This window comes from Podarcis cretensis (genome assembly GCF_951804945.1).
Source record: "Podarcis cretensis genome assembly, chromosome: 14".
NCBI lineage: Eukaryota > Metazoa > Chordata > Lepidosauria > Squamata > Lacertidae > Podarcis > Podarcis cretensis.
In genome coordinates, this window is record NC_137183.1 from 14,376,450 (window position 1) to 14,390,652 (window position 14,203).

The 14,203-nt window shown below is 40.1% G+C and overlaps 1 protein-coding gene across 5 annotated transcripts in view; it reads right to left on the bottom strand.

Annotated features, from left to right (window-relative positions):
• CEP152 (centrosomal protein 152) overlaps positions 1-14,203 on the bottom strand; it is a 50,168-nt gene that overhangs the window by 21,492 nt on the left and 14,473 nt on the right. For 4 of the 5 annotated variants that reach the window (XM_079953132.1, XM_079953131.1, XM_079953133.1 and 1 more), the window contains exons 7-13: positions 12,745-12,885; positions 11,927-12,066; positions 11,064-11,264; positions 9,098-9,245; positions 7,425-7,516; positions 5,770-5,921; positions 3,895-4,093 (exon numbers count right to left, since the gene is read on the bottom strand). In XM_079953132.1, the coding sequence (XP_079809258.1) occupies positions 3,895-4,093; positions 5,770-5,921; positions 7,425-7,516; positions 9,098-9,245; positions 11,064-11,264; positions 11,927-12,066; positions 12,745-12,885 (1,073 nt within the window). Of the gene's footprint in view, positions 1-3,894; positions 4,094-5,769; positions 5,922-7,424; positions 7,517-9,097; positions 9,246-11,063; positions 11,265-11,926; positions 12,067-12,744; positions 12,886-14,203 lie in introns of those variants that run through there. The other variant, XM_079953134.1, reaches the window with a different exon arrangement.

The following is a 14,203-nucleotide window of genomic DNA, read 5'->3' on the forward strand; positions in this document are numbered from 1 at the left end:
AAGACACTCAATACATGTCATCTGGACGAAAGCTAACACTGGAACATTTGAAATGAATCAGAAATGAAGCCCAACACTTCCCAAAAGCGAAAAAGTAAAAATGTAACCCCAACATGCAATATTTACCACTCACAAGGTGAATTTGTCAATTATGCTTATCAGGGTTGCTGACCTGTGGACCCCCAGATTTTGTTGGGCTACAACTCCCAGCATCCCTGGTTGTGCTGGCCGGGGCTGATGGAAACTAGTCCAACAACATCTGGAACGCCATGCTAACCATCCCTGATGCAAGTTGTTGGCGGAAAAAGAAAAAGAAGATACAAAGCACAGAGAGTACCAAAACACAGCTCACTTGGAACTAGATCCAGATAGGATTGTGTGTTATATACGTGCCTCTTTTTGCTGGCTGGTGCACAATAGGTTTATGCTAAGTGGAACAAAGCCATGATTGCAGAGCACAGCACAAAGCCGTCAAATTATGTCCTAACACACTGTTATCCAAAAACCTGATGTAAGTGTCTGTGTTTTATTTGGTATGGCAGGTAATGCAACATGGATGCTATAGCAAGTAGGGCACACTCGAGTTTTAAATATTAGGGCCAGCTGGACAATTTTGGCAGAAGAATTACTATTGTCAGTGCTTCCCACATGACTTTCCAGGTCCAACAACTGTCCAAGCAGCACAAGAAGCAACTAAATGATTCACATAACTGTACTTCCAAGTAAATATGTTTCAGCATCAAGGCAAAGGTTTCAACATATCCAGTACAGTCCATCAGCCAGCACAATCATATTCTAGCCATTCTATCCTAGGCCAGTAAACCAAGTTATAGAACTTAAATTACAGTACTCCATCTTATTCTTAAGCAACTCTCTCATGTAAGCAAAGACATCACATACAGTTGTTCAGCACGAAGAGTGTGCTTTAAGCTAAGCACAGGAAATTAAAATAACAAAAGGGTCAGTGCATATAGCTGTAATAAAACTTGGCTCCTACCAAAAGGGCAGACATCAGTTTCTTAGGAAGAAAATCACCTGTTTTATTTCTTTGTGAAATATTATCTAGGACAGAGCTTTCCAAACTTTTCATGTTGCTGACACTTTTAAGACATGCATCATTTCACGACACAGTAATTCAGTTTTACTAGCAAACTGGGGGTTAAACTAACCCCTTTCAAGGCCCAGGGAGCAATTTGTGCGACACACCTACACACTGCAGCCAACACACTAATGTGTCGCGACACAGTCTGGAAAGCTCTGACCTAGGGCATTGCCTCCAACTACAATAGCAGCCATCTTCACTATCAGAGGGCTGCATCTTCCCATACTGTATAGGAAGCACATGGCTTCTCCAAATACTGAGTAGAATTCAACAAGGTTTTGCTCTGAACAGACCCAGTGAAATTAATGAGCATGCTAGGTCCATTAATTTCAATGGGTCTACTCGAAGTAAAACTTTATTGAACACCACCCATTAATTCACCAGCAGTACTGCTTAAATATTATTTACCACATCCACCTAACACAATCCAAGATGGTGGGGTTTTTTTTCTCCTTTTGGTTCATACCTGGTTAAAGCAGTTGTTAAGGAGGGTTGAATAATCCTGAGGACTAATCCAATCCAATCATCTGACACAAATATGGGGTGTAATTATTATAGCTGAGTCTTTGCATTCAATACGTATTGCAACTATGAGTTCAATAATACCATCCAGGAGTTGGCAATACTTAGCCTCTGGTTTCTGGATGATCTAACCACCTACAATCATTTACAGTCTCGTAAACTAAATTCGTGGGACACAGGTGGCGCCGTGGGACACAGATGGCGCTGTGGGTTAAAGCCTCAGCGCCTAGGACTTGCCGATTGAAAGGTCGGCGGTTCAAATCCCTGCGGCGGGGTGCGCTCCCGCTGCTCGGTCCCAGCGCCTGCCAACCTAGCAGTTCGAAAGCACCTCCGGGTGCAAGTAGATAAATAGGGACCGCTTACCAGCGGGAAGGTAAACGGCGTTTCCGTGTGCGGCTCTGGCTCGCCAGATGCAGCTTTGTCACGCTGGCCACGTGACCCGGAAGTGTCTCCGGACAGCGCTGGCCCCTGGCCTCTTAAGTGAGATGGGCGCACAACCCCAGAGTCTGTCAAGACTGGCCCGTACGGGCAGGGGTACCTTTACCTTTACCTTTTAAACTAAATTCAAAAGTGTAACAGTATAAACTACCGGTACTTTCATGTCCATAATTATTGACTACTAAGTTTTGGTTTGTTTGAAATCCAATCGAAGTTTTAAATTTAATGGGTGGGGGGAATGCTGGGTACCCCCATGAGCAAATTAGGGTAAGTGAGACATACAATCTGCATAAGATAGGACAGAATAAGTAAGACAATTCAGTAGTCTGGGATTCAAAAGTCATGGGCTGTTCCATCAGCTACTCGATCTCAACTAAGCACTCATATATTCCAATGTACCAAACTCTACCCAGGACCAGCTGTAAATACTAGGGGTGCCAACTTGAATGAAATATTGCAGGTGCCCAGGTAAGCTCCACCCCACATAATTGATCACATGACATGGTGCACACACACCATTTGAATGGCAATGCCCATTCAATATTTTATTGCAGGGGCCAAAGCCCAAATGGCCCCCTAGGTGTTGGCTCCTATGGTAAACACTTAAATTTGCTCTCCAAGAGACCTTTACTCTTGAGTAGCCCTTCTTCACTGGACAGCTGCCTGAACCTTCATTTTCTGGCATCTACTCTCTCTGGGATTGGAAGGCTGCTCAAAAGAGGGCTCTTTTGCCACTGTTGAGTTCCACTAGTGTAGCTACAGGGACACCCACACTACAGCTGAGGCAGCAATGGGTTGAGCTGAAAACTACAGAACTTCTATGGTAGCAACTGCAATGATTGTCCTTGGCAGTTCTGGGAAGGCTCCTTATTACGGTTTTATCATTTAGGTCCTTATCTTGCATCATAGCCACTGCTTAGAAAAGGATGACTATGGGGGAAATGAGGTGTTGTTTATTGTTGTTTATTGAATTTATATACCACCCTATACCTGGGGGTCTCAGAGCGGTTCACAGAATAAAATCAATATATAAAATCACAAAATACATAATAAAAATAAAAACAACCCAATTGCCCTCTCCCCCAAAAAAACCCTTTTTGAAAGGGCATAGGATGTAAATCAGATCAACCAAAGTATTATTATTATTAAACCCCTCTCTTGTTTTTTTTGGGGGGTGATTGATTGATTGTATAGGGAAGCTTTTTAAGGTTTGATGTTTTACTATGTTTTTATATAAGATGGATGACCCCCTGAGTGGCAGGGGCAACCCAGTCAGATGGGTGGGGTACAAATAATAAATTTATTATATTATTCCTGTGCCCTCCAACAGTTCTCCGATGAAATGAGGGACGCCCTAAGGACCCAGAGGGCTACAGCAGAAGAATCTGAGACAAGAGTCATCATTCAAGGGAAGAAGAACACTGGCACATCTACTACTGGAGTTTTAAGTTTCTTCATAAATTTGGCAGGATGTGAGTAATGCTTTTGAGCTATGGAGAATAGAAACAGAGATGAGAAAGCTAAGAGGAAAAATGGAGAAACTCGAAGATGAGTGGCAGTAATCAAACAAGTTATAATAGAGAGAAGAATATGGGCATGGTGGAAATGCTGAAAGAAAGGATGTATGAGAAAAGGCTCAATCCTGGCTGAAGATAGGAAAAGGACGAACCTAGGGTCACAGGAATGACCCAGAAGTTTATCACATGTTTCTTGACTTCCTGGGCAATTGGTAGTTATAGCCCAAGATACTGGATGTCTCATTACTCCAACTGAAAAGAGAAAACTTAAAAGTATATCAATATTTCAAAACGCACCCCACAATTAAAACAAACCTCATGCACATTTGTTTTCACTAGTTGCTCCTTCAGGTCTTCAACTGTTCTCTGGTAATCATCAAGGTCACTCTGTAACCGAGAAATGCGGTTCCTCTTTGTTTTGTTACTATTCAGTAAACGTTCTAGTTCAATCTTCAGCTGTAAGATGATCTCATCTTTAGAAAATTCTTTATCTGCTTCTTTAGTCAGTGCAGCGCTGTTGAACATTACCAAGGGGGGGGGGATAGTTGCATTAATAGCCTATAATTATTGGGAGACTTTGAGATTCTGAGCCACTTGGAATTATTTTATGTACTAAGGCTGCATCCTAAAGTTCCATTTCAGTGAGACTTGCTCCCAAATAAACAAGTAGGAAGAGGCAAACAGTTTTATTTGCATGTGTCCTTTGCCTTTCAGGTTTACTTTGAAGCGGCAATAGAAGTTGACCTGGTATCTGGTTCTTGGACTGTGTAGCCTATTCATTGCAGAAAGCTCTAGCCTTGCAATTCTAGGATGCTATAATTGGCAACAGAGTAGTTTAAAATGGACTCACTATCAAAGAGTTTAAGGCACCTACTTACTTAAACAACAAATGAAGAGCTCACAAATTCACTCTTGCATGCAGATATTATAGGATATACAGATTACCCTTCCAGTTGGCTTGTGTCATTGGGGCCTCATTTCAACTTTCCCCATAACTGATTATAGCAGTGCTAGCCATTCAGTTTTTTACCTGAGGACAGTAATAACCATCCCGTTTTTTTTAGTTAGTTATTGCATTTATATACCACCTTTTATCTTCCAGGGATCACAGGGTACATGGTTCTCCTCCTCCCCATTTGGCAACAGCCCTGCAAGGTAGTTTAGGCTAAGAGATGGTGAGGCAGTGAGCTTCATGGCTGAGTGGGGATTCAAACCCTGCTCTTCCAGGTCCTAGTCCAACACTAACCATTACGCCACACTGGCTCTATCAACATTTCAGCTTTTCCCATAACTAATTCTAGCAGTGCTACTCATTCAGTTTCTATCTAAGGAGAGTTGTGAACTCATCATATGCCCACCTAGTCCCTTCCCTCTCAATTTTCCAAGGGCTAATAGAAATTGCATTGTTTAGACATTCTTCGATCTGGAGTACCATTTAGAGATTATCATCTAGCTATTTGGCATCTTGTTTTGCTATAGTGCTATTATTTTATTGAACATTTTCATGGTTGTTTTACTGTTATTTTTATTTTATCATATGCTGCTTGAGGGCTTACCCAAGAAGTGGCTTATAAATTGCAAAACAAACAAGACCAAACAAACTTGCCCTAAATTTTTGGTTCTACCAAATAAACTTGCCCTAAATTTTGGGTTCTACCACCACAAATATAGCTCAAGCGGTACACCTTCAGCTTGCGTATTTCTATGCTGGCTTAAAAACAAAGACTTAACACCACACTACATTGCAGCCTTAAATTTACTAATGAAGGTTTACACTGTATCTTTACATCAATCTTAAACACAACTATTACAAGTCCATTCTCTTCTTATGAAAACCACTGCTACTTTGGTAATAATCTACAGAAGAAAAACGAATAAAAAGAAAGCAGTAACGGTTGTATTTTACCTAAAAGTACAATTTAAATATGTAACGAAAACATGTATCACACAGGTACATTAATAAGCGGAATAATTTTAGGGGTCCAGGGAATGGGAAGACAACAACCAATTCTTCAGAATTACTAAAGGTAAGTAGATATGGACTTGAACAGTCCCTTGGATAACGGACAACTGCAAGCCCCATGTGAAAGTGAGATTTAAAATTTTAAAACATAATAGGGAAATATGATACTATTTGGACAACATTTCAATATTAGTCATTTTCAAATTAGAAAGCTGTTCACCCAGTACCTGTTAAGTCCAGTTTTCTTTTTAATACCCAAATCTACATAAGAATCAGTCATGTCTACATTCAATTCTCCACCTGGGTCACTGAGAAACACACCATGTTTCGCAGCAGATTCATATAAAACCAATTCTTCTTTAAGTTCCTTTAACTCTTCCTAAAATACAGTGGGTGGGGGGAATGGAAGATAAACAAATCCAGAATAGGTTAGGAATATAGGCCTGCTAACATTTAACCATGACCAATTAATGAGCGTTCAAAAGATGCGCAATCGCGCACAGTGCCGAACCCAGAAATAACCGAAAATGTCATGAAACACGTCACTAAAAGGGTGGAACGGGAGCGGGACTCGCTTATACACGCTGGGCACAGGGGCCGGGAATGGAACCCCCTGGCAAAATGGTTGCTGACTGTAGTCACAGCTGAGTGTGCAGTTAAGCATCTGTTTAATTTCTTAAAATACCTATATATGACAATGATGATCTGTAGTCCAAATAAAGTGAAACTGGTAAGATATATATATTATTGTCATACCCTTCCCCCATGTTGGAAACCAGGTAGTATCTGATCAAAGGAATTTACTTTATCAATGAAAGAGCTTCCGGGACTGACAGACATTCATTGGGCCACTTTATTCTAGAAGTGTCTGAGTGCTGTCTATTACAACCGACTGATTACTGGAAGAATCCAGGTGTGACACTCAATGACACTGTCTCCAAGAATTTGGGGCAAATGCCTAGTGGAAAGACTCCTTTGATTCCTGGATTTTATTAAGATGGGTTGAACGCAAGAGGTATCCCTATAGTATGCACAGATATCTTTGATGGGTAATAAAGCTTCATTCATTCATATTCTTAATGGCAGCACACTTTTCACTACAGATATGTCATTAAGTGCCATTTTTCTGCTAGGAAATAAATATAAAGGAAATTTTAAAGTAGGCTAAAGCTCGAGTTCCACAATGAATGCACGGGGTGTCCTTTTGTCATGCTTGCCTACATCATCCTCTGCCAATAAAATGAAACAATCTTATGGCGTGATGAAAGAACATATGGGATAAGGATTACCCTGTATTTTGTACACTTGGGGGGGGGGGAAATCCCATGCATATTTATTCTGTTGTAATCCTCAATGAGTTCAACAGAAAGCTCCATAGTAAATGAATTTAGGACTGCTGAAATTAGTGACAGTAAAAATAAACCTTTCAGTCTAGTCTCCAACATCGCAATGATCTCAGCATACACCAACATACTATTTTTTAGAATGTTTATAAACCATTAAAAAATAGCAGGGCAGCAAACTGCAACATATGGGCAGACAAGTATAGAATGTAGCATAAAAAGCTTGGGAAATCAGTGAAGGTTTAGACCTGGCAACAAAAGCATTTCAAGGCTACTGCCAGGTGCACTGCCGTGGAGAGAGTGTTCCACAAACAAGGCACCATAAGAAAGAAGGTTCTTTCCCCGGTTGTCACATATCCAGTAAAGAAAGTTTTGAGAAGAGCCTCCCCTGGACATCTGAAGACATAGCTAGGCTGGTATAGGGTAAAGTGTTTTTTCAGGTATTTGGACCCCATGCTGCTTAGAGCTTAGTAGGTAAGCACCTTGAAATAGTGCCCAGGCCAAAATCGTAAAGTATTTAAACAGGATAATAAACCAACCTGCAGAGCCTTATTCATTTCATTGCTTATCAGCTGGACAGACTGGGCTTGCTGAAGCTGCATGCGTAACTGATTTGTCTCCTTCACCAAACCTGAAAAGAAAGACCTGGAATTAATATATCGTGAGTATACGGTAAGAACAGCAGGAGGGCGGGTTGTCAAGTGACCTTGACTAAGGTCTATTTTGGCATTAAGAAGAATATACATTAATAACTCAAATTAGAAACAGTAATCGGGTAGCAGCATTTTTAAATGTACCCTTTTAAAGATGCGCTGAAACGCTGGATTTTTCTACTACAGAGAGGATATGGACATTATGGCCCTATGTGAATGGAAGGTACTCAAGTTCTCAGGTTGTTGTTTTTTTAAAAAAATCTTTTCCAGCATTTGAGACTGTGGCAGCTTTATTTCCTTTGAGTTTTTCCTTGCACTTTAAAATAAAAGTAATGATGAGTACATAAGACATGTCCAATGTTTGCTTTTCTTTAGCTTGCCTGAAGCTGAAGGAAACTGTGAAACTCTGCCAAAAAAAACAGGATGAACAAGGCTGGCTTGGTAAAATAGTTAAATTTTTGGGTTTTTTTTAAGGAACAAGATGTCTAAATGTATACAGTGGTATCTTTAATGTCACTTACAGAGGCATTTCACAGTATTTCTTTAGCCAGCAGGAATATTTTTCAGTGTGGAGTTGGCAGGGCTTATGTCACTTAAGTATCACCTGCCACACTCATCATCACTTATTTACCTTGTTACGCAAGGTTCGCTTAAAAGGAAATTTTATTCTACTGAAACTTTCCATCTTTCTCCTTGCAAGAGGCCTCTCACCACCTATGCCACCTAGGTATCTGATCTAGTCGCTTTTTTAGGATGACACCCTAAGCAAAGAAAGTGCTATATGAGCTTCGTCGTAATGTATGAGAAATCCAGGATTATTTACATATGAGGAGCTTTCTTAATTCCTACCTCTCAAATAACTCTCTTTACCACTGATTTATTGGCCAAGGAATACCTGTACATTTGCCACAGAATCCTAAGTGTTTTTCAGAGGATTCTAGGGCGCAGCATGTATATTGTTTGTAGGATTCGCTAGGTAAGCTTGTTGGGCCAACTTTTCACCCTACACCAGCGGTTGTCAACCTAGTTCCTACTGCCCACTAGTGGGTGTTTCAGGATTCTAGGTGGGCGGTTCTACGGCACAAGCTGAATCCTCCTTCGACCGAGCACTGGTGGGCGGTAAGGAAATGTTACCATCAAGATAGATGCATTAGTGGGCAGTAGGTATAAAAAGGTTGACTACCCCTGCCCTACACAAACAAAGAATGTATTCCTAGAATGTGCCCATTAATCACTTGCAGCTGTGAATCAACAGCTTTCTGCAATGTCAAATACACAGGTTACCAGGGCTCTGTTGTAGTTGCTGTTTCCATTGAGGAAACCTGGAGAACCTCAGAAACAAATTTAAAAACCGATAACTATCATGCTCAGCTGATACTTAAGAATAGCATTAAGCAATTGTCCCGAAGGAACTGACAAATGGTTTCTTCATCTGCACCTAGTTATAGTCTAAAGGCTACTGTTTTGAGACTATTATGATTTTTCAGGCAAATACCTATTCAAAACTTGAGCAGATCTTCATTCATGTTTGCCGCCAAAACAATGCAAATATGACAAACCTGTCTGCAGCAGATTTGCACACTGGTTTTGGCTTTCTTCTAGACTTCTTGAGAGCCGACTGATAATTTCATTTTTTTCCATTTTGCTTTCCTCAAGAGTTCTTTCAAGTTGTTTCACATGTTCCTTTAGATGGCAGCAAAGTTCTGACTGATAAAAGAATTGTATCAAAAGTTTCCAATCAATACCTATACAAAAAAAATTATACCACTTTCCCCCTCCAAAATGGTCTCAAATAAGCTTACATTAAAACACAATTACCAAACTAAAAGCAGCATCACAGAACAAGAGTATAAAAGAGGCAAAACAGCTAAGAAACAGAATCAACAGCTTAAAGAGAAATGTCTTTGAACACAAACAGCAAGCAACACAAACAAACAGCAGAATGGGTGTCCATATAGGCTACATTGTTCCCAATCAAGTTTAATATTAAAATCATCCATACTTCACAATTGGGTTGGGGGGTGTGGAACACAGAAACATAAAACTATTTACATATTCTCAATTAAATAACACAACAACTGAAAACAGTGTATAGACATTTTGTTTTTTTTCCATTCCATTGCAAGCTATCTAATTCATCTTCTGGATCTCAGATTTATACCAGCAGTGGAAAAGTTTAAATAGTTCCAAACTATAGTTCTTCTTCATAATTGATTTTAAGGGGAACCAAGTTCTCTCAAGCTGGTTTTTGCTCTGACTTTTTTCTCATCACAGTAAGTGTAGACATCATGACCAGATACCATTTTTTTTATTATTAATCCACTCTCCTTCAGTTGAGATTCCTTAAGTATGTCATTTGGCTGCTATTAACATTTTTGCTTCAATTAGCAATTCACCACCAAATTACCATGTTCTGATTGTTATTATTATTTTAAGATGTAAATTCTTTTTTGGGTAACAGACACAATGGTATATTATATCCAATCATATTTTGCATATTTTCCAGAATATCTTTGCACAGGTCCAATATACATCATATAATCTGCATCACTAGTGAATTTTTTTTAAATGGAGGGAGGGAGGGGGAAGGAAAATAAAAATTAAAACAACACTTTAAGATGGTTCAGGTATCACAAACTTAGGCCAATAAACTGTGGTTTCTTAAAGGAGCTGTTACAAGGATAGCTTGCTCCTGGCTTGATATATGAAGCTACTCTTAGAGTTATTGCTATTGCCTCTTGAGCTTTTTGTGGGATGAATCAACTTTCTTTTCAGCCACATCCTTCAAAATGGTGCCTCCAGCACTCAGCCAGGAGGGTGGCTTTTTTTCCTCATGTGGCTATAGAAAGAGGCAGGAACAGAAAAAGATTAAAAGGAGTGCCTAAAGCTTTTTTTTTTTTTAAGTTTAGACCACCCCCTTCTCAGATTTCATATCTTTTGTTATGTCAGTCGGTAAGGTCTCTTTAAGGTTTTAAATCACTTCTTTAGTAAATAAAAATGAAGGTGGGGAAGTATGAACCAGTCCCAAAGATGGATGCTTTTGATAATTGACATTTATCAACGTTAAGAGCATTGTCCTTCAGGGGCCTCTGGTGGTGACCCTGGGAAACTGCAGCCCACTTTAAAAAGAGAAAAATGGCTGTGCTTCTAGGTGTGGTGGGGCAGGAAAGAAAGCTGGAGTATAAACAATTTGAAGTCAAGTGATCCCCAGATTTTTAAGAATGATTTGCTGAATTAGATCTTCAGCATTACAGAATCTTGTCAAAACAGGTCCATGACTGGAAGTCAAAGGAGTGAGGATAGTTACCACCATCTGTTTCAATTTCTAAAATAAAGGAGAAAGCCACTGAAGACAACTGAGCTCTGTGGTTTTGTAGTTTGTATGCATTCTGTATGCTTCCCTTCCAAGTGTATTTTCAAATGGAGAGTTGGTATTTAGAATCATTGTCAGATGGAAAAAGCAGAACATCGCAACTTTTCATGCCCTCTGTGTGATATTTTCAATATTGTAAACGTCAATCTGACCTGCTCCTGGAATGCTATATTCCTAGCATCCAGTTTCTGCTGCAAAGACAAGGCTTGTTCTTCATGTTTCTGTTTGAGTGCTGTAACGATCGCCTCATGCTGCTCTCTTGCACGCTGGAGGGTGTCAGAGCGTCGAAGTTCCAAGAGCTGCTGCTGCATGGTTTCCATTGCAACTTCTGCAACTTTAGATTGTTTGATCAGCTACAAAAACAAACAAAAATCAAACAGGAACATGTGTTAGTTCAAAATGATTCTCTAGGTCCTTTAAAAAAATAAAATTATTGACATCAATTCTCTGGTTACAAAGTATTCAACTTCTTAAATAGAATGCCATATTATGTTACGAAGCAAGTATTGTGCAACTATATTCAGCTAAGAATATCCATAATAATCAAGTTTTTAAAAATGCTAATACATACTAAAAGGCCAGTTTTGCTTGGAAATGTGTTTGCATACTTCTTTCCCAAAGCAATTTACAGCATGTAGTTTTCTTCAAGACCATGATGTCACACACTTTTCTTAGTCACTGATTAATTTCAGGATGATTACTGTTTCTCCAAGATTTTGCTACCAAACGTTATCTGAGCTGCTATCAACAATGAGATACAAGAACCCTTTGATTGTTCTTTATCTGCTGCTTAATATGATCTAACAACATTATAATTGGATTTAGTTGCAGACTGTATCCTGTAATTCCCCTTTTAGTATCTCTGATATCTTTCCAAACAATCCTAATCCAGTTGAGTCCTACTATATATGGGTGATGGCTCTCTTTTCTTCATGACATCACCAACAAAATTCTGAAATGTTGCAGTACTTTGGTAAATCTTTAATAACCATGAGAATTGTAATAGTTACCGTACCTGCTCCTCATTGGCAGCTAGCGTCTGAATTTGTGTTTCTAAAGCTTTTATTTGGCCTTCAAGCTGAATTTCCCTTTCTTTGGCATTTTGATGGAGTTTTTGGCTTTCCTGGAGACTGAGACACATGCCATCTTTTTCATCTTTTTTTTAAAAAGAAAGAAAAATATTTAAAACTGCTAGATTAAGTTTGAGGGGGTGGGGAAAAGGACTACAATGTCTACCTGTCAAAATGGCCCATGGATGGTGGGGAGACCAAACTATCTTGCCCACTGGTTGAATCCTGTTCCCTCCCCCTGAAATTGTCAGTCCCTGCTCACACACAATCGTAAACATTAATACAAATGCAGTGATCAGCATGGAAAGAATGAACACACAATTTGTCTCTAATGAAGTAATTTAATTTTAGGGTCCAGATTGGTGTAGTTTTAATTTAATGAACACACAAAATACAGTTCGGACAATAAATTATAGCAAAATAACAGTGTGCTGCCTTGTTTATTATTTGTAATAGGCACTTCAATATTAACTCTTGCATATCTGGTCCTCTTACTGCCCTTTTGGCATTTTATCTTTGTTATTTCCCAAACTTCTAACACATTCTGCCAAGAATGCAAGTGATCTCGGTCAATAATCCCAAGTGGGAGTGAATTGGGGAAAACAGCCTCAAATTCCAAATCAGGATTCCTTCTGGATCTAATCTGGCCTACGGACAGGGGGCTCCCCACCACTCCCAGAGAAGAACATATTTTATTTCTAAGGGAGCTAGAATCCTCACAAACCAAACCAAAACTCTGCCTCCCCAAGGCAAAGAGATTTACCTTTTACAATTGCAAGCTGATGAGACAGATACCTAATCTGCTGGGCTCTTTCTTCCAGCTGGTTATTAAGTTCTTCCAGTTTTCTTCCTTTTGCTTTATTAAGAACCTGAAGTTGCAGAATCTGCATGTTGTCTGGAGAATCTGTGAATTCAGATACAAATTCCAAACATCAGATATTAAAATATGTATGCTTTCCTCAACTAATATAAATATGGCCATATAGTTTTTTAATGGAGGGATAATTATACAGTGTGACGCGGCAGCTAAAAAAGCCAATGCAATTCTGGGCTGCATCAATAGGAGTATTGCATCTAGATCAAGGGAAGTAATAGTGCCACTGTATTCTGCTCTGGTCAGACATCACCTGGAGTACTGTGTCCAGTTCTGGGCACCACAGTTCAAGAAGGACACGGACAAACTGGAACGTGTCCAAAGGAGGGCAACCAAAATGGTCAAAGGCCTGGAAACGATGCCTTATGAAGAACGGCTAAAGGAGCTGGGCATGTTTAGCCTGGAGAAGAGGAGGTTAAGGGGTGATATGATAGCCATGTTCAAATATATAAAAGGATGTCACATAGAGAAGGGAGAAAGGTTGTTTTCTGCTGCTCCAGAGAAGCGGACACGGAGCAATGGTGAGGCTTGTTGTGAGCAGCTTGCTTGAAGGGTGTGTTCATGGCTGGCTGATTTTTTGTTCTGCTGGCAAATAGTGAGCCAATCACTGCAGCAACTATCAGAGCCTGTGTTTATTATGGGTAGGAAATGTCTGAAAGCTGCTCACTGTGAAGGCAGTACACCTTGCAATACACACCTAACAAAAGGGCTGCCTCTGCCAAGGTGCAAAGGTCTATTTTGTAGGGATGGGTAAACATAGATGCTGGCCTGAGTGTGCAGGGCTGCTGAAATAGCTGTTACTCTTGTCAAGTGGGCAGTAACATGCTTGGGTGCCTACAGGCAATTGGGTCCAGAGTGTGCTGGGTGCCTACGAAATGTCTTGCGAGTTCCTGCGGGTTTTTCCCCCTTTCCCCCCCCCCTTTTCCTAAGCCGTTAAGCCGCTTATCAGCTGATCCGCTGATAAGCCGCTTAACAGCTGATCGCTAAAAGCCGCTAAACCGCTAATAGCGCTAATCCGCTAAGCTGTCAATGGGCTTGCTTCGCAAGATGAAAAAACCGCTATACGAAGAGCCTCACGGAACGGATTAATTTCGTCTTGCGAGGCACCACTGTACACACACACACACACACCCTTAATTCACCTTGCTATGATAGGATGAAATGATACAAAGAGGCTGTGTGTCTCTCAAAAGCGCTTTGTTCTTTCCATGTGTGTGCTGACTGCCTTTCTGAAATCTAGCATGTGCCAAGATTGCTCTATAGGGTGGGAGGAGTGCAGGAAAAAGGATAGAAATATCAATTCCTAGGTACTGTGGAAAGTGGTGTTCGTTTTTGTGCAAAATGTAGG